Genomic DNA, 20,283 nt, shown 5'->3' with positions numbered 1-20,283 from the left:
TGGTTTATATATGGACCTCAGCGCCACTCTCTCGAGTGACTCGGAAGGGAACTGTCTTGCCGAGTGGAGGAGCCTTCTTAGCGCAGGCAGAGCAACATGCGAAAGCGACAAGCTTCTTATTTGATATTTCGCCCGTTTGTTCTTTTTTGAGTGTTAGGTTAGCCGAGCAATCTTTATAACTTATTTTTTCCTATACTTTTCATTTTCAATAAAATTTGCTTAGATATAAGTAGCTGACGACTAATTCCAATTTTTACCACATCAAGGGTTACATTGTACTGCGCCTTTTTAGTGCGAGGTAATGGTTGGTACTAGGCGGAACCCCCGCGTGCGTTGTTCTGAAGGCAAGCAATCTTACGCGTTGGAAGAAACGCGATTCGAGTCAGTACGCGAAGCGAACGGTCCAGCTTTTATCTGTGGCATGTGCGTGCTAGGGTCACGGCTAGATAACAGGATAGATAGCAGGAGAAGCCGAGCGTGTTGGAAAGCGAACAGAAGCAGAGGAAGGAAGTAGAATAAAAGCGCCGAAATGAAGTCTATCATGGACAGTGTTAAATTTATGAGCGATGAACTTGAGGACATGAAAAAGAGGCTTAGAGAAGCCACAGAAGAAAGGGAAGCCTTGAGAAAGGCGAACGAAAGGTTTCGTGTTAGGAGCAAGCAAAATGAAAACGTTATTCAACAACTTCAGAAGAGGGTTGTTCAATCGGAGCAACACTCGCGCGGGTCCAATGTAGAAATTAAGGGACAGGTGCAACAGGACAATGAACGCGTTACTGAACTTGTTGAGAAAATTGATGTGCTAGCTGAGCCCATATCTCCTTGTGACATTGAAGTTTGTCACCGTGTGTCCACCTGAAAAGCTGGAAAATCTAATATAGTTGTCCAGTTTAAGAGCAAACGGAAGAGGGACAGTGTTCTTGAAGAAGCGCGGAAGGCTAGGGGCGCTATAACGTAAAACTATTCCAAACTTTTCTGTTCCAATTCTGGTATCGGCCCTCCACGATTGGTCAAAAACTTTTTTCGACCACCCCCACCTCACCTGTCTGTCACGCGACGTCACGAAAATCGCGATACCTCCCCATTTGATATGATGTGTACACACTGATTATGCATGCTTTGACAGAAAAAAGAAAAACTCTTATTTCTGATTCGACCACTTTTCGCCATTAGCCCTCGCCTATTGGTAAAAAGTTTTCGGGCTGCACCCACTTCACCTGCCTGTCACGCGACGTCACAAAACCGCAAAAACTCACCGCGTCAGAGTGACGTGTGCGCGATAAAGATGCATTAATATGCCGAACAAAACTGAATATACTTCGGAATAGCCGCAGGCTGCCCCGTTCCGAAAGGAATAGAAGGTGGCTGCCGCCGATCGCTCAGACGCTAGCTACTCGCAGCTGCCGGAGAGCATGTGTGTATTTGCGTATAATAAAGCTTCTTGCGTGGCCGTGTAACGTTTTCGAGCACTTTCGGCACGTTTACCCCCTAATTCTGCCAACCCTTCTTTGCTGAGGGTCCGTTTTAGCATCATTCTGGAGCTTCCGTTGCATGCCGCCGCGATTTTCGACCAGCCACCGCAAGCTAAGTAAGGGAAAGCCGACCAATCGTAGACGCCGGCACCACCCTCCTCGTCCGGTTATCGATTTTCAGTGCAGTGGCTCGGCCCCATCGAATCTCTCTCCACTTGAGCGTTCTCCTCGCCTCTTGTCAGCCAATTAGATACGACAAGCCACTCAATCTAGGCAATGTTATTCGTTTTTCAAGCAAACAAAAGTGACCTCCTATGAACGAGGAGAGCGTTTGATTTGTCTGTTCAGACAACCCTGCGGGTGACCGCCCGGTGCTTGCGTTGGCGGTTACGCAAATTTGACGTCAGGAGTTTGGAATAGAAACGTATTGGAATAGTTTTACGTTATAGGGCCCTAGGTTGCGAAACAATCATGTTGAAATTCCTGATCATACCCGAGTATTTATTAATGAGCACCTCTGTCCCACCTTGAAACGTCTTCTTTCGCTGGCATCAGCAAGAAAGCGCGAATGTCAGTGGCGCTTTGTCTGGGCGCAAAATGGGAAAGTATACTTGCACACAAGACTGAAGCCTGTAGCGTTGTCCACACTGCCTGAGAGACTGACCTTCAAAAGATCGCATAAATTGCAGCACCCGCCGTGGTTGCTCAGTGGCTATGGTGTTGGGCTGCTGAGCACGAGGTCGCGGGATCGAATCCCGGCCACGGCGGCCGCATTTCGATGGGGGCGAAATGCGAAAACACGCGTGTCCTTAGATTTAGGTGCACGTTAAAGAACCCCAGGTGGTCAAAATTTCCGGAGTCCTCCACTACGGCGTGCCTCATAATCAGAAAGTGGTTTTGGCACGTAAAACCCCAAATATTATTATTATTATAAATTGCAGCGTCTAAAGAAGTTCAACTTCGCTCTCTTTTGGCTGCACGATGTATCGTGTGTATAGCTTACCAAGCGAAATTGCTCTGCCCGCACACGCAAAAAACATTTCCGCGCTTCCCGTGAATTCACGTTCACTTGCCTACAAGCACGGCATAATAACTGTGTTTCTAGCCGAGTTTACTTTTCCATTTGACATTATTATGTTCTCTGAAACGTGGTATCAGGAACACAGTGAAATGCTGATCATAGATGTTTACACACTTTTCTTTATCAATCGTACCAATAAACGGGGGTTGGGGGGGGGGGGCGGTGTAGCATTGCATGTCAAGCACGGCATACAGTGTGATGTGCTTGAGGAATTCTCCTGCGTCACGCCGCATTACGAAGTGCTAAGCGTTAAATCTGACAATAACCTGTTTATTGTGGTGTACCGACCACCTACTGGTAATATATCCAATTTCTTAGAATTTACTTAAAAGCTATTAGAGCATGCTACTTTTCACAATTACACAGTGCTTCTTGGTGGTGACTTCAACATTACCGTGCTTGATGAAAGCGCTCCAACTCGTGCAGTAACTAAGGTAATCAATTCTTCCGGTTTCTGCAGCGTTATTACGACACCTACTCGCTCGTCACCATCTTGCCAATCAGGCCTCGACAATTTCATTGTTAACGCTGCTGCAGACATTTACACAGTCGGGACTCTCAGCTATGATATCAGCGATCATTGTCCAATATTCATAATGTGCTCATTTTATATTCACGAAAGAACTTTACCTGGTACCACGTTCAACTACAGATGCCTGTCACGCAAAATATGGAACAGTTTCGCACGCGTGCTTTGCGCACAGACTGGTCTTCTCCTTATAACAGTAAAGGTGCTAGCCAAGCGTACGATGAATTTCTGTCTATATTCAGTCGCCTATACAATTTGTAGACGCGAGCGTCTACGTCATCTGTCGTGCGACGCTGATGCTGCTGCCGCTAGAGAGGGGTGCCTCTGTAGCGGCAGCAGCATTGGCGTCGCACGAGAGATGACGCAGACGCTCGCGTCTACACGAGGCACGAGCGGCGGGCACGCTCCGGCACGGGCTAGCGTTCCGAAGGAGATTATTAAATGAATGCTACTCTAAGCGATCGGGTGTCGGTTTTTCCTCTCCTGTGAGAGCCCGAGACTTTACCGGTCTACGTGGTTGCTCGACGCCACTGTTTGGTGACTCCGGACATGATACTGCCATACGCTCCTGTGGAAGAGACGACCTGGGCCAGGCCGACGCTACGAGAGCTCAAGGCCAGAACCCTTCCGAGGAACGCGCTGAGCCCTCCTGTTCCGCCATCGCTGTCCGTCTCCCACAGTACTGCAGCGTGGTTTCTACAGGCCGAAGCGCAATTTCAAGTCGCTGGTATCCGCTCTCAAGCCTCGGAAGTTCCATTACGCCGTCGCAGCGCTTTCGCCCACCGCCATTGACGAGGTAGCAGATTTGTTGAACTCCCCATTGTCTGCCGCCGCCTATGACGATCTCAAGGGAGCACTGCTACAGCGCACAGCAGCTTCACAGCGTTCCCGCATCGAGCAGCTTCTGTCCGCTGAAGAACTCGGTGACCGACGCCCTAGTCAACTTCTTCGCCGAATGAGCCAGCTGCTCGGAAACAACGCGAGATCCATCGACAACACGCTGTTGCGCGAATTGTTTTTGCAACGACTCCCGGCTAATGTGCGGACGGTCCTGGCGACAGCCTATACCATGGACCTTACCGGACTTGCCGCTTTGGCCGACTAAGTCATGGAAGTAGCCACTCCAACCATCGCAGCCACGGCACCGTCTCCGGCTGACAATACAACCGCACTGCAACCTCTTCCCTGCTCTTCCGCAGTGCAATCTCCTTTCAACTCGAGTGAGCGCCTGGAACGCATCATCTGTGGAGCGGAACATCGCCGCACATCTCGTCGCCCACGCAGCCGTAGTTCCAGCAGATCAAGACGCACGGTCAACCGCAATGAAACCTCAACTACAACGCCTGGCGTTTGGTGCTACCACCACCGTTTTGGAAACGACGCTCGTCGCTGTCGGCGTCCCTGCGCTTGGCAGGGAAACAGGCCGGCCGACCTCTAACGGCGACGAGTGGTCCGGCCCAACACAGAAGTCGCCTTTTCTACGTGACGAACAGAGTTACGGGACAACGATTCTTAGTCGACACAGGTGCTGACATCAGCATTCTCCCCGCCCAACACTCCGACCGAAAAGCGACACCTGTGTCGTTTTTGCAAGCCGTCAACGGCACCAGGATTCCAGTTTTCTCGTCACGCTCCGTAATGCTAAACCTTGGCCTTCGGCGAGCGTTCCGCTGGATTCTCCTGGTTGCAGACGTCCGTTGTGCAGTCATTGGAGCAGACTTCCTGCATAACTACGGACTTCTTGTGGACATCCAACGACACCGTCTCATCGACTCCATGACCCAGCTATCCGTTCCCGGAGTCCCATCATCAGGCACATCGCCCATTGCACCTATTTCTGCCATGTTGGACGAACCGTTCGCCGCGCTCCTACGCGAGTTTCCCACTTTGACGCGCCTGTCGGACTGGACGCAACCGGTGCAACATGACGTGTGCCATCACATAGTCACCTCCGGCCCACCGGTCTGTTTCCGACCCCGGCGATTGTCCCTGGAGAAACTCAAGACGGCTCGCGCGGAGTTCGAACACATGCTGCAACTTGGCATCATCCGCCCTTCCTTCAGTAACTGGGCATCACCACTTCACATGGTGCCTAAGAAGACGGGCGACTGGCGCCCATGCGGCGATTACCGGGCACTGAACAACGTCACAGTTCCTGATCGCTACCTTCTACCGAACATTCAGGACTTCACGGTAGCGTTTCACGGTGCGACGATCTTTTCTAAGATCGATCTCGTTCGCGCCAACCATCAACTACCGGTCGCTGAAGAAGGCATTCCCAAGACCGCCATCACCACACCCTTCGGTCTTTTCTAATTTTTCTGCATGCTTTTCGGTTTGCGGAACGCGGGCCAATCCTTTCAGCGTTTCATCGATTCCGTCACCCGAGGGTTGCCTTTCGTTTTTGCATACATTGACGCCTTCTCTTTGCAAGCTCTTCGGCAGAAGAACATCTTCACCACTCGCAGTTGTTGTTTTCACGCCTTGCCAGTAAAGTAATACTCATCAACGCCGCCAAGAGTGAATTCGGTCAAACCGAACTCGAGTTCCTCGGTCATATCCTCGACGCTAATGGCATTCGACCTCTGCCGTCCAAGGTTCGTGCCATCGAAAATCTTCCCCGACCGACCACACTCACCAAGCTTCGCCGATTTCACGGATATGTCAATTTCTACCGCCGATTCATTCCCGACTGCGCATGACTTATGGCTCCGCTAGACGCTCTCCTGGTAAACAAACGCAAACAAGTGCTTCAGTGGACTGAAGAGGCCATTGACGCTTTCACAAGAATCAAGTCTGCCCTCGCCGACGCCACGCTGCTTAGACACCAAAAGCCAGACGCACCCACTGCCATCATGACCGACGCTTCAAACAGCGCCGTTGGTGCCGTTCTGCAGCAATTCATCGACAATGCATGGCATCCACTCGCTTTTTTTCTCCAAGAAACTGAAGCCTGCGCAGTCCCGCTACAGCGTGTTCGGCGGTGAATTACTCGCTGTTTACCTGGCTATCAAGCATTTTCGCCATTTCCTCAAAGGCCGTGCATTCACTGTCTTGACTGACCACAAGCCCCTTGTGCACGCAACGAATCGCTCGGCATCCTGTTACTCGCCCCGCGAGATTCCACACCTTTCCTACATCTGCGAGTTTACAACAACGTTCCGCCACATCAAGGGCACCGACAACGTTCCAGCCGACGTTCTGAGTCGTGTCAATGTCGCTTCCACGTTTACATCGGAACCCTTCATCATCGACGCCGACTTACTCGCCAGTCAACAGCGTGATGACACTGAACTTCGTACACTCCGGAATTCGTCAACGTCCCTGAAATTGGAAGACGTCGTTGTGACTCCAGATGGTACGTCCGTCGTCTGCGACACTTCTAACGACACACCTAGCTAGACCATATATTCCGGCATCCCTTCGCAGACGTCTATTCGAAACCGTGCACAACCTGTCACACCCTGGCATACGCGCGACACAGAAGCTTCTTTCCAGTCGTTTCGTTCGGCCTCGGTTAAACGCGCAAGTTCGCGATTGGGTTCGCTGCTGTTTGCCGTGTCAACGTTCGAAGACCCAGCGTCACCCCATTCCGCCTGCCAAGTCTTTTCTTCCACCCCGGTCGTGGCTCTCGAAGAAAATTCACAGCTCAACACACTGGATGAGCTGGTGCAGCAGCGGCGTGATGCACGCAGGCTTCAAGGCCAGCCTTTCACACGCAACGTGTGCTCTCAGGGCTTACGCTTTCTCGAACTCGCTTCTACCACCACCATCGCCAGTTTTTCCTCCCTGGAGTTTTGTACAGCTGAGTGATAACAAGCCAACTGATATACATCGCCCGACATCAACTCACGCGGCCGCGTCGCTTCGTGACCGAATTATAGCTCACGATGCCCACCTGCCGCTTGGCTCCATTGTCTTTTACGTTGATGCAAGCATTCAGGACTGTGAAAGAACCACTGCAATTTATTGCCCACGCGCACCTGCCCTTAATAAGACGACCCGGTTTCAAATCCAAGAACCTCCATCCTCCTTTTGTGCTGAGCTCCTTGCTGTCCGAGAAGCGTTGTGCTCTGTGGCCGCCTTTCCCATGGTCCCCACGGCCGCATCGTCATCCGCACGGATGCCCTCCAGGCGACGCAGCTTCTGCGACGCGTCAGTCGCAGCCCTGACATATGCGAACAGATCCATTTTCTGGCGGCACGCATCCCGCAGCCAATATCTGTCGAGTGGATCCCACGCGACCTTATAAGCTTCCAAGGCCGTGCGGATTCTGCGATCCTTCCAGCGGCCTCTCCATGGTCACTGCCTCAACTCTTTCACCTAGATGATGCCACCCTCCTTTTCACAAGAAAGGAGCACCTCCGGCGCCGCAAACGTACTCTCACACCTCCGTGTGCTGCGATAAACCTCCCCCGTGGTCTTACCCGTGCAGAGGAGGTTGCGTTCGGAGGATCCGGGTCGGGGTTGTCCTCACTCCTGCCGTGACTAGGAAGTGGCCGCACTTTCGCCCGTTATATCCTCGTTCTGAGTGTCCACTCTGCAAGTCGCGAAATGCTGAAGCCGACATCCACCACCTGCTGTGGGTGTGCCCTGCACTGAAACCGACGAGGCTCCGTCACCTCGCAGCAGCGGCACTCTCGTTGCATAATCCGAGCGATTACACTGCTTGGACACAGGGACCGCATTATCGATCCCTCTTGGACTTCATTAGGTCAGCGAATCTTTTTTCATTCATTTTATCACCCTTATTCAAAACCATCCCATACCCCTGTATGCCCTGAGGCATTAACCCTCGTATTAAAAAAAAAATTTGACCCCACTGCTTATCCGGGTGCCGTAGGCGTCAGCTCTCGCTAACTTCAATTAGTCTGCAAAGCACAACTTGCCGTCAATAACGCGAAACTTAACCAACACCACATGCCCGCTTTGCCTACCGCGTCTAGCGATAAATGACGGTTAGCACGTATTCAAAAAACGCGCCAGTGCTCGCTCACTTCCGAGCGCTCGTGGCTAAGCGTTCTTCGTATTGAGCTTCGCGTTGAGCACTACGCAATGCGTAATCTGATTTTTGCCTACTGTCCCCGTGAGGCAAAGCAGGTCCGCACCACACAGCACGGCCAGGCTGGAGCACAGGAGCCCGAACTGCAGTCCTGCTGTGAACTTTCAGTTGTGCGTAGCCACACACAACTGCCTCTTCTGCATTGCGTAAATACATCGATTTGCCGTACGTCCCACTTGATGTACTATGTAGGCGCAGTTCGGTCACTCTATCGCTACCGGCGTTGCTCTATATCCCTACGCAAGAGATAACTGAGGGCGAACGTAACTATTTCAGTAATATATTCTGGGTAGGTACCATACTCACTCAAAGTTACACTTTAGGCTTCAAGAAATGTGGTTTAGGGGCCCTTTAATTTATAGTAGTGAACACGGGCTATTTACAAACGCCAAAATGCTCACTCCTATTTTCGTGCCTTGTAGGAATAATTACCTTGCCCTCTTTTTTATGCAGATCCCCTACACAAAGTGCAAGAAGTGGCAGTCCGGATGTTCAGAAATTTTGAGCCTGCATTGCATGGCCGCTCGTGAAAAGTTCTGTACATTTCGGTAAGCAAGTTTTTGAAGACGCCGTCATGTTAGCGGCGCCAATTTCGCTCACACAATTTCAGTGTGTGTGTGTGTGTGTGTGTGTGTGTATGCTCTACCTGTGGCCTCCTTTTCAGAATTTAACAATTGCTTGCTACGGAGCACAGTGGAAAGCGACTTGCAACTTTAGGGTCTGGTTATACATCTGCAAATGTCAAAATTGCTTCTATCTCTCCAATAAACATGATTGTTTCTAATAGCAGTGATACTTTGAGGGATTGCATTACAGTCGATGCTATTTAACTGCGAACTATCTCGCTGAACATTCTTAGAGCCGTAGACATAGCAGTTTTCTTTGGGAGCTATTTCAGTGCCAGCAGGAGTTCTCAGCGAATAAAAGTATCCATTCAGATTGTTCCATCTGTATGTCTATTCCAATTCGGCTATACACGTGGCACAACTATCACACAACGCAAACGCAAAGTGGCTTCCTAAGCTCGCAGACCACGTGATGTGTCTATGCAGGCAAAAGAAAGGGTACTTCAGCACACACACACACCTCCAGAGATTGATTGCGGCTATTATTGTAGTTACTGTGCGACACGTAATATATACATATTCTAAGTGCTCGTAGAATTGGCTGATCAACAAACCCCAGCTTTCGGGCTTTTCTTCTGCCAGAACGCAGGGACATATAGATAGGATGCGTAACAAAACACGCGTTTATCAAGGCGATTGTATGAAATAAGCGAACGCTACGCTGTTTTGTACCGTGTAACTGCGCTCGTGTCCGTGTTGTGTTCCTTTTCTTAAGAGCTATCGTCGTCGTTGTACGCGGCTATTCCGTGCCTACACCTCGTAGTGCATGCAATACACGACAGTAATACGCGCTGCTGTATGTGGTGTTATTCGCGAACGGTCGTCACGCTATTGCATAGAGCGATACGCAACGCAGGGCGCGCCATTTCCTCCGCCGATCTCGAAGGCGGTGAACGCGTGGGAAGGCCGCGTTCAGATAAATTTGGCCGAGCGCATACGGCGACCGTTCATATTTCTGATTAAAAAAAGATGTCAGTTTTCTGCCAGATCACCGATGACAATGCAATCTAACTATTGCGGGAAAAAATGTTGCCTACACGAAAAAATAAAATGCGGAACCACCCTATCCGTCACACGCGGTTCTTGTGGATTTTGCCACAGAAATTCACCTCGTGGTTAGCTTTCAAAGGAAACTTAGTCTGTGGCTCTAAGGATACTCAGCAGGAGAGTTGGCGGTTAAATACCATCGATTGTAACATATTACCACAGAATGTCACAGCTATTCTTCTGAGAAAAATTAACAAAATCTGCAAGAAGGGAACATTACGCAGTATTAGCGGAAGTTCAAAATTGTTTTTTCATCTGTGCTGAAAAAGAATATTTCTCAAATTTTGTAGCCTTTAAACTCGGCGTCAGAACACTCGTGGATGTATGAAGTAAATAGTTTTGCTTTTGCTGGGTGAACAAATCCACAGTAAGCGCTTACACTCTAAGAAAAGTTTGCACCCTTTGAAGTGCCCCTTCTGCCGCACAACGATAATCGTCATCTGCCTTGATGCGTTTCCTTTCTTTAACGCTGCGAGGCCGGTACTTTCCAGCAACGAACTGCATGTGCGTTATCAGCATGATAGCATTCTCGACAGGAAGGTAGCGCGCGCGGCATTTTCAAGAAAGGTAACGCATCAAGGCAGATGACGATTATTGTTGTGTAGCAGAAGGGGCACTCCAAAGGGTGTAAACTTTTCTTAAGGTGTATGATATGGCATGTTCACGAATCAAGACAATTCTATAAAAAGAGCAATCCTGGATTCTGCCCTAGAAGTTTCCCCAAATCAAGAGATTTGACATACACTAACGCAATCTGCAAAGGAAATTAGCATTTTGTTTTTCTCATTGAATAGCAAAGCAAGAAATGTGACATAGAAAGCGGTAACACTGGAGCAATAATTTATTTATTTATTTATTTATTTATATATTTATTTATTTATTTATACATATTGCAGGCTCAATGAGCTATTGTAAGAGTCCGACGAACAAAAAACTAACAATTACAAGAGAGCCTGCGTCATTTCTTTCAGTGGTAGTTAACGGATGTTGGCCGCTAATGATTCGAGATCCGTCATTCAATTTTCAGCTCTGATTTCTCGCCTACTACCTGCGCCGAGCCAGATGGTGCGCGTGAGATACGCGTATATATCAGCTGCGAAACACCATACCGTGGGTTCCTCCTTTCGAACAGCGATTCAAAAGCAAGTTTCCCAGCCCGCGCACGCCAAAGCGGCTCCTAAAAATCACAAAGAAGTTCTTGCAAGACCACTACTTCATCTAGAAAAGTGCCAAATCGGACATTGCTGTCCTCAGAGGTTTACTAGAGCAGCTCGAAGCTGGTGCACTACTGGAATACAACTTGGCGCAGAGGAAAGGGGGCACGCTCGCAGTAACTGAGAAGCTAGGCAAGCCCACATTCTTCCTAACTCTCAGCATGTCCGAACTCGGCAATGAGCACCTGGGCCGCTATTTTGTAGCGATGCCTTATGCCTTATTCTATGCTATTCTTATCATCCGCCACACACGGCCGCCTGATCGCGTTGATAATGTGGGCCGACCGTCGCTCTGACCAGTGGCCAAGCGCAAAAAGCCTGAAAAGGCATAGAATCGGAAAAGGCATCGCTACAAAATACCGGCCCTGCTCGAATTCATCGACAGACTCAGAGAGCCGGTCGAGACGCCACCGCAGAGTCAATGCCATGGCCAGCTACCTGCAAAACGAGAGCATAACATCGAATGCTACACTACGTGGGATCACAACAATTGTTGTTGTTTTTTTCAGTGGCATGGAGAGTCGTAACTTGGGGTGCTCTAACGTAAAACTGTTCAGAACTTTTCTATTCCAATTCTGCAATCAGCCCTCCGCGATTGGTCAAAAACTTTTTTAGACAACCCCCACTTCTATCTGTCACGCGACGTCACGAAAACCGCGATAGCTCCCCATCTGATATGACATGTACACACTGATAATGCATGATTTGCCCGAACAAAAGAAAAATAGTTGTTTCTGATTCGACGCCTTTTCCCCATTAGCCCTGGGCTATTGGTCAAAGTTTTCGAGCTGCACCAACTTCACCTGCTTGTCACGCGACGTCACAAAGCTGCAATAACTTACCGCTTCATAGTGACGTGTACGCGTTAACGGTTCATTAATATGCCGACCAAAACTGAATTTTTTTCTGAATAGCCGCATGCTGCCCCGTTCCGAAAAGAATAAAAGATGGCTGCCGCCGATCGCTCAGCCACTGGCTACTCGCACCTGCCGGAGAACATGGGTTTACTTGCGCGTAATACACCTTTTTGTGTGGCCGTGTAACGTTTTTGGACACTTTGTTCCATGCAATACATGCATTTCAATGACAGTATTAAAAGTAGAGTCGCAGAATATTAAACTAGATACATGCACCTGCATGAAAGGAAGCTACCTATAATAGCTCTTATCATTTGAACTACTTGCTTTGGCGTTGCATGTCAACAAAGAGTGAACAAAATCGACGCACACGCATTCAAGCCCTTCGTTACACCTATTTCACCGACAGCAGACGGGCTGTCGTCATGACGAATGAGTCAAGTGACACTGGCCCTATGAGAGTCCACGCAGGCTTTCACAGAGCGGTTTTACTCTTGCAAAATGAATACCTGCACATAAATTAGCGATATATACTTGTGCTTACCTGGTCTCATTCAGAAACCTGCAAAACTTCGCAGAAGTGAAAATGGTGGTGCTAGAACACTTTAGAGCCGCATAAGACATGTGACATCCCGATTTACCTATCCTCGTCTAATGATTAGTTGACCTGGTTTCCTGCGTCTTCCGTTCCTTGCACGCCTGATCACGCCTATCCTGCTCATATTCCCATCGTCAAAAGTGGCACGATAACCGAAGCAGATGACGAAGCGCGGTCCGACTTGTGATATTGTTGAGCGAGTGGCAACGGTGATTGGATGCGAGCCCGCACTTCGTCCGATTTGAAATTTACAAAAAGAGAAATAAAAATAACTAAAGAGAAGGGAGAGTTGCTTACCGTTCATTGAAATTTTATTGTTTCTAAGAACTTCTGAATGACAAGAAATGTGAACATTCACATCTTATTTTACTTGTTTCTGCGAGATCTTGGGATGCCTGGCAACCGCTAGAAGCGCGCATGTTCCTTGAAACACAGACTAGCACTCGCCCTCCTTGGCGTATTTATGAGATACGTGTTATTATAGCAGTGAACGCGTGCCATTTATCAGCTATAGAATGCTCACCCTTATTTTTGTGCCTTTTACGATTAGTAAACTTGCCTACTTTTTAATGCAGCTTCCATATACGCGGTGTCGGAATTGGGCAGCCGGCTGTCCTGCAGTATCCAGACTGGACCTGATGGCCACCCATGAAGCCATATGTGGCTTCAGGTAAGCAAGTATTTGACTACGTTGCACCTTACCTATAATAGATATGTTCCTTTCTGTGACCTCATTGCTCTGCGATTCTGGCTGTTGTATCCTGAAAGAAAAAAGGAAGTGAGTAGCAGGTAGGCTGTGTATTACTGTCTGACAATCAGATGTGTGCTTTAAACAAGTAAGACAGGCAAGCTTGAAATTATAAGCTAAATATTTCACAACTTCTCATCCTGTACAGCCTGAGTAGGAAAATGTAAGGGCGGAGTGCATGATTATACATTATTTAACACGCATTAAGTCATCGCGACATTGGTGAAAACGTAGTGTTTGTACGCTTCCTGTATCGCAGTTGGCAGCGAAGTTGCTGAAACATCCACGTAACGGAAAGATGAAAACGCCGTGGGTTTCACCAGCATAGGTGGCTTATGTGCCTCTGTCGCTGATGGAGCCAAGACACAGCTTACTCTCAAACCACAGAAGTAGCTAAATTTCTGCTACAATACACGACCAAACATTTACATCGCTCTGACCATACCACGCCGGCGTCGCAAAGGAACTGATATCGATGGCGATAGTCTCCTTCTTTGCATCGACTCCGACCACTCTCAAATTCGTGCTGTCGCGCGAGAGAAGCACGTGACATTCTTTGAATCCACCCGCTTGGCGTTGACCACTGCCGAACTAAAGCCCCCCTTTTCGTCAAACCATGTACACGCCTCTAGCTTGTGAAGGTTGAATGACACCAAGACAGTCATCACCTCTCGGTGACAAGTGCGCGGGCCTTTGTGTGTGCATCCTTTTCTGCGGGACTTAGATGGAGAAATGTGCTTTATGGCCGAGGTCGAAAAAGAACCTGAAGAGGCAAGTCTGCTCCCCCCCCCCCCCAGCTTAATGTTGTTCGGCTGTTAGGGGTGGTGTAGTTTTATTTTTCGTGAGTATTACTGTTCCTAAAACGGACCTTTCCTCCAAACGCGATAAAGATTTAAAAATAATATCATATAGGGTGAATTAGGTGGTCAGTATATTTAGCAAAAAATATCTTTCAGCACTTGCCGCTCCCAAACACAATACTTTGCTTCGTGGAGACCAGCGCAAGATAATGTTGAAAGCTATTAGAGTAGTACTTTTATAGTTAAATAGATGTTCATTGCATGGTGGCTATGACGTTAAAAATTTTGAGGTGTGCTAAGCATGACAAAAGCATCAACACTGATATCCTGGCTCTTGGTACCGTGGAATGCAGCAATTAGGAATGCCGTAAGGCCACCGCAAAACCTTACCTAAGTTTAGAACTTATTGCCGTGCTACGAAGCAAAAGCACTGAATATTAGGAGTGGAGTAATTATCGCTAATCGATATGGTTTCACACATCAAGCCAAAATCACCCGTAAAGCAGATCAGCTGAAATTTATAATTAATTTGATTTAGCTTCGATGCAACGTCCTAATAGTTTCCTCTAATGTGGAGGAGCCGTCTGTAACAGGCAGAGACGAAAGCGAGCGAATAGGGACGCGAACCAGGCTGCATTTTTTTTTTATGCAGCAAGGATCATTACATTCTTCTTCACAGAAAGCTGACACTTGCAACGAGTTGCGCGCTTCTCGGTCTTCGCCCTCTGCGCTTTCTCATGTCAACACGCTCTCACTCAGCAGGGGCTGTATTTTGCAACCTTTTAGTGTTTTAGAGGCAACGTTCCAGCACCATGCTACTCTGAGTTTCGGCTCTCTTTCTCTTGCTTTAACAGATATTGTGACGCTACGTGCTGGCATGTTCCAGATTAAGACGTACTATTTATATCGCGGAGTGCATTGACCTGATTATCTCGTTAGAAAGGAAATCGGTGGCCTTGCAGAAGCAGTGCGCGGTGAGGGCCGATTTACGCTCAAGCCACACGCGTGTGGTCAAGCGATTGCTGATTTTGCAGACTGGTACACGCACTTCAGTGTACACTGTATGTGCGGGCCCAGTGTTTACCGAAATTTCTTCACCAGTGCGCGAAATGTGCAGTTTTCCGCATGACCGGACGCGTGCGGCCAGGGTCTGGTGCAGCTCGAGCGCAACTCGCCCTCTAATTGTCCGCCCTAAAGCTGAGATAAGTCTGTGCACCAGGTGCGCGGCCTGCATAGTACTCCACTATGGCCAGACCGGTACACTGGTGTAGCGCGAGCTAATTTTCTCGGAGTGCGGTGGCTTCACCCTAGGCTCACTTAGTCACGTAGAACCCATAAAAGATTATCTTTACTAGCAGTTTACTAACATATTCCTTTAAACATTTTAGTAGCACTCCGTCAATATTTGTCCATCGACTTGGATTGGAATGCTGCTTTAAAGAAAGGGCTTGATTCGTGAGTGTGTCATATATCGACATAATTGTGCCTAAGAAAAATTCATCGAAAGTTCTCAAGTCACTTCCCACTCTAAATATCTTTCGGCAAACAATACAAGCTGTGACTTACTACATGCTCAGTACGCCAACAGAAAAAAAATATTTTCATGTATAGTAATAAAGCATTCTTTACACAAAACTAACAATCCTTTTGACGGAATAATAAAGTGGTTATTTAGGCAGGAGTTAAAAGAAAGTATGTCAATGGTTAAAATATTCTTTATACAGAATTAAATTGGAACCCTAGTAACGGTGTACAAACAATGTTCTCCATACAAAAGTAAGAATGAAGATTTTTAACAATGTATTGAAAATGTTCTTTATACAAGAGTAAGGAGGAATGCTTAAAACAATGTATTGAAAATATCCTTCATACAAAACTCAGAAGGAAGTCTGTGAACGGTGTAGTTATTGTATTCTTCATACAAAAGTAAGAAAGAAGTGTTTTGACAGTCTATGAACAAATGTTACAAGAATGTATATTTAAATATATTGTCAGTTAAGTATAGAGACACTGTGTAGGAGTTCTATATATGATTATAATAGAGATTTTTTGCCAGGGATAGCTGATTTCAGCTGTAAGATAGATTCAGGCACTTTGTCTGGAATCTTTTCTAAAGGCAGTATATTTACCGCACGTATTTAGGTTCGTATGCCGATTCTTCATAGCATTCTCCCCTGTTTTCACTAGATTAAAACTTGGTGGAATTTGTTATTGCTATTGAGCGAGAGCAATTTTGCGCTGCTGATGAAGTTTACCCATAAAACACGGGAGCATATGAATACCTTATTTATTGCGAAGGACGAAATTAAACGACGGACATTAATGGTAGCCTGCAATTACACACAACGTGTCCCCTTTTCACCAATTACGAACGTAGTTTTATGGAGTTCATCGAGAAAACGATGGCAACACACTACACACCTCGTACAACGCTAATGACAGGGGAGGAAAATGAGGGTTAAGTTATTATTAGCAATGCTTCCAGTTAGCGCACCGTCAACGCTTGGCATACATCAAACTTGCTATACCGCCCAATATTATTGATTTTCTACTCAATGTCAGTTTTTCTAGGACTCCTTGCATCCTTGCAGATAATGGCTGTATGGCATTGTGCATCACATCAATAAATATTCTTTACAAAGGGTATAATTATTGAACGCAAATGAAGCATTGATTTTGCATACTGAAAATATTTTGCGCCAGATCACCAACTAGCCCAGTAGTTAACTCTTCTGAAGCATTGATTGCACGTCATTCCTAACGTGATTCTATACTTTAATACAATAAAAGCTGCGAGATTCACCTAGGTCTCAAAGGTGACAGGAAACCTAGACTACCAGCTTCGTAGAACATATCAAAATGGGGAATAAACAAGTATCACAAAAATTCGATAAATATTTTTCAAACAAATTAGCCTACACCAGTTGAAACGTTCCATAAACGTCAATTATGGCGTGGCGTCAATTTCTTTCTAATTATGAAATTACTGCAGTTCTCCGCCGAACCCCCTTCCCGCCCCCCCTCCCCCCCCCCAAGGGCATAGAAGCTTAATGTGTTTCGTATACAGACTCTAAAGCGGCTGGTAAAAAAGGTTTAGCAATATTTCATCAATTCCAAATAACCGACGTAGTCAAATGTTGGCCGCCTATCACCGCTAAAATATTTTCTGCTTTCTCAAGATATAAACTTGAGGGTTTATTTGTATTTCTCAGAAAATCGTGAAGGAGGCATGGAAGGTGTTCGTGAGCTTCTAAACTTATAAACAGCTTCGCTGTAAGACAAGCGGGATTCCTGGTGCAACCTCAAAGATAATGAGTGGTGCAATGTTTTTTTTTTTGTATGCAGGCAAGTCCGCTGCCTATTCCAAACCTGTGGTTATGTGAACTCGATCAATGACCTGCCTAGTCATCTGGCCTTGCGGCACGCCGCATCGGTGATGGAAGTGCACGGTAAGTTAGTACATCAAGAAAGAGAACACGAACTTTATTCCAATGTAACGATTGGGAGTGATAACTTGCGCTGCATGTCACCGTAACATCAGCATGGAAACTGGCCTTTGCAATCTGGAGCTAGCTGTGCAGGAGTACTGCTCTAAGGTGCCAGGTGGACTAGGGAACCGCAATGCATCGATTTGGACCTTTTAAAATATAGTTGTCATTGATGGACTTCAGAGCTAACGTCGAAAAAAAATTATTTATATCACATGGATTCAGGAAGCATGTTAACGCGCAAAACGGACGTGAGTGAATGTTTCGACCTTTCATGTTCAGCTATTCGGAATTGTGAAGGGGCCATCAGGAGCACACTGACGCTTACCCGTTAACGCGCATGTTTTACACAGCCTCACCATGGCATGAACCTCCTCAGCATTATTTGTAGTTGAATACCGTCTCCCCATCTTACAAAGGAAGACACGTCAGCCTAATGAGAATGAAAAAAGGTCTCACACTTGCGTGCCGCACACGACAAAGGATGTAGTAGCTCGTAAAATAAATCAGTTGTTTGAGAGCGTCTCCCTTCGGCGCCCGTTTCTGCGTTGAGTATCGACGTCCCTCGGCGTCGGCGTTGTCCGTCAGCGTATCCGAGCGAACGAGTGCAGCGACGATTGAGAGAGCGAACGGGGAGCGCTGCGACGGATGAAAGACGGCGATAACGAAGAGAACGCGAGGAGAATGGCGAAGGCGGAGGGTGCAGCGGTACAATTGAGGCGGTAAGCGGAGGAGCAGGGTATGGCGACATCGAGCATGCCGCGTCGCTCTATGGACGGTAGATACGCTGGAGGAGGAGTTTATGTGCGGGGTCCCGCGTTACAGGATCACGTTTTATGGCACCTTCTTATTACAGTCCGAAGCTATCATGTCGGCAGCTTGGGCTTGGGTTGTACATATCGATTTTCATGACGCATCTTACTATGAGAAATTCAATTAGTTCAGCAAGGCCTGTGCTCCATGCTCAGCGACTGCATGGTTGCGGCTCGGAACGATTCTTTGTCAAGCGACGTCTGAAGCCGACACCGGAGTTTTTGTGACAAGGGGCCCTTGACACTATCGCGTTAAAAAGTGAATAAGCACTTGCACGCAGCGACATTACCACTCTCAAACATGCTAGCAAGCGGCGATTGGTGTTTTAGCTAGACCGTGATGGGGTTCCTGATGCCAGTTTTTGCTGTGGCCTCTTTTGTGTCCTGCAGAGGGGACAGCGGATGTGGTGCTTCAAGACCCCACCACGAAAGAGCACACAACCCGAGTGCTTCTGCTGCTGCATATGGACCACGTCTTCGGAGTGGTTTACCAGCGCACCGGCCAGTTTCACTCGGAGGGCACATTGAACATCTTTAGCCTTACGGCCAGTGCGGACATTTACGAATATCAGATCATTATTCGACGTCCAGCGGGCACAAACTGCTGGTCCTCCAGGGCTGCTGCTCCCGATGCAGGCGAAGAGACCGCAATTGGCTTCACGGAGTCATTTATCCATAGTATGACTCTTCATGGCTGCCTCCGCTTGGAAATAAAATTAATGAAATCAGTTCTGTAACAAGGACGAGGGGATTTGGTGTCTTGCATATGGACAGACACGTGACAGCGTGACGTGGACTGGCCCCTCATTTGAAGAAAGCTGCGTTCCATCGCCCTCTTTTCTCAAGTGGTATCATTTCTGCCTGCAGGCAAGATGTTTCCCTATAGCAAAAACCAGCGCCTTCCAGTGCCTTCCAGTGTGAAACCAGCGCGTTTTTTGAAACTGCATCGCAATGCGTACCCTGGCGCTCGCTGGGACAAGTTGGAACGTCATTGAGAACGCTGGATAAGAGTTGAGTCACGCTGGAAGAGACGCTGATTCCACTGCCATGACGCTGGGGCGCACTGGCTTGTGCTGTACAGGCCCTGGCTCTCGCTGCAGTTCTGAATATAAAATGTTTGTACAATTTCATCGCTTGATACTAGTCTTTTGTCCTAAATAACGCTATATCTTCGGGTCATAAAACTTTATTTCGTGTCGCAGTTTGCAAAAAGGTGGGTGAGCTGCCCTGTTAATTCATGCACATTTGACACTGAAGATCACTTTCGTTTTTTGAATTTTCCCTTTTGATTGTGCGGATAGCTGAATTGAACGAAACGCCGAAAACGCAGAGAACGCCCCGTTTTTTAGTAGTTTGCACGTAACATATGACTGGGAGTTGTCGCCGTTGTCACATTGTTGTGCTGTGGACATGAACTCCAGAAGTCGTTCAGAACGATCGAACGATAATGTCAGTCAGCGAGCCTACCGCTGACTGACATTATCGCATCGATAACTAAGCTGAGGTGATTCGGGCGCTTCCACTTTTCCTATTGTATTAAAAAACTGTCCTGAGGCTCAACTACACACATTTAGCTTTCGCCAGCTACCCGCGCCGAGATTGGTTCCCAGCGAAGCTTAGGCCTAGTGTATCCGCCGAGTCTGTCTGCAAGCTATCGGCGCGTCTAAGCTCAGGAAGCAAGAAGTCTAACAAGGATAAATCATTGGTGTTCTTAAATGAACCATTTTTTCATGTCTACAGTGCCAGCAGAAGAAGCGATGACTGCCGATGTGACGCGTCATAAGCACAGGTATATCTGCTGTCGTCGAAGGCCCTCAGCACTAGCCTGCGCTTCTCTGACGAATATCTAAAACTAGACGTGTTGACTGAAAGGCGTCACTGAAATAAGGAAACGTTGCATATCCCTCGCGTGAAAAACAGGAAACGGCTATCGAAATCGGCAGTAGTAG

The 20,283-nt window shown here is 47.6% G+C and overlaps 1 protein-coding gene across 4 annotated transcripts in view; it reads left to right on the top strand.

Annotated features, from left to right (window-relative positions):
* LOC135904640 (uncharacterized) overlaps positions 1-19,464 on the top strand; it is a 66,266-nt gene extending 46,802 nt beyond the window's left edge. For 3 of the 4 annotated variants that reach the window (XM_065435506.1, XM_065435504.1, XM_065435505.2), the window contains exons 3-6: positions 8,598-8,692; positions 13,062-13,156; positions 17,380-17,483; positions 18,725-19,464. In XM_065435506.1, coding sequence (XP_065291578.1) covers positions 13,125-13,156; positions 17,380-17,483; positions 18,725-19,071 — 483 coding nt within the window. In that variant the 5' untranslated portion in view covers positions 8,598-8,692; positions 13,062-13,124 and the 3' untranslated portion in view covers positions 19,072-19,464. Of the gene's footprint in view, positions 1-3,503; positions 7,797-8,597; positions 8,693-13,061; positions 13,157-17,379; positions 17,484-18,724 lie in introns of those variants that run through there. The other variant, XR_010565176.1, reaches the window with a different exon arrangement.
* Positions 19,465-20,283: the final 819 nt, after the last annotated feature.

This window comes from Dermacentor albipictus, chromosome 2 (assembly GCF_038994185.2).
Source record: "Dermacentor albipictus isolate Rhodes 1998 colony chromosome 2, USDA_Dalb.pri_finalv2, whole genome shotgun sequence".
Classification (NCBI taxonomy): Eukaryota; Metazoa; Arthropoda; class Arachnida; order Ixodida; family Ixodidae; genus Dermacentor; species Dermacentor albipictus.
Note: the sequence above shows the minus strand (reverse complement) of the source record. Positions and strands in the feature narration are given on the sequence as shown.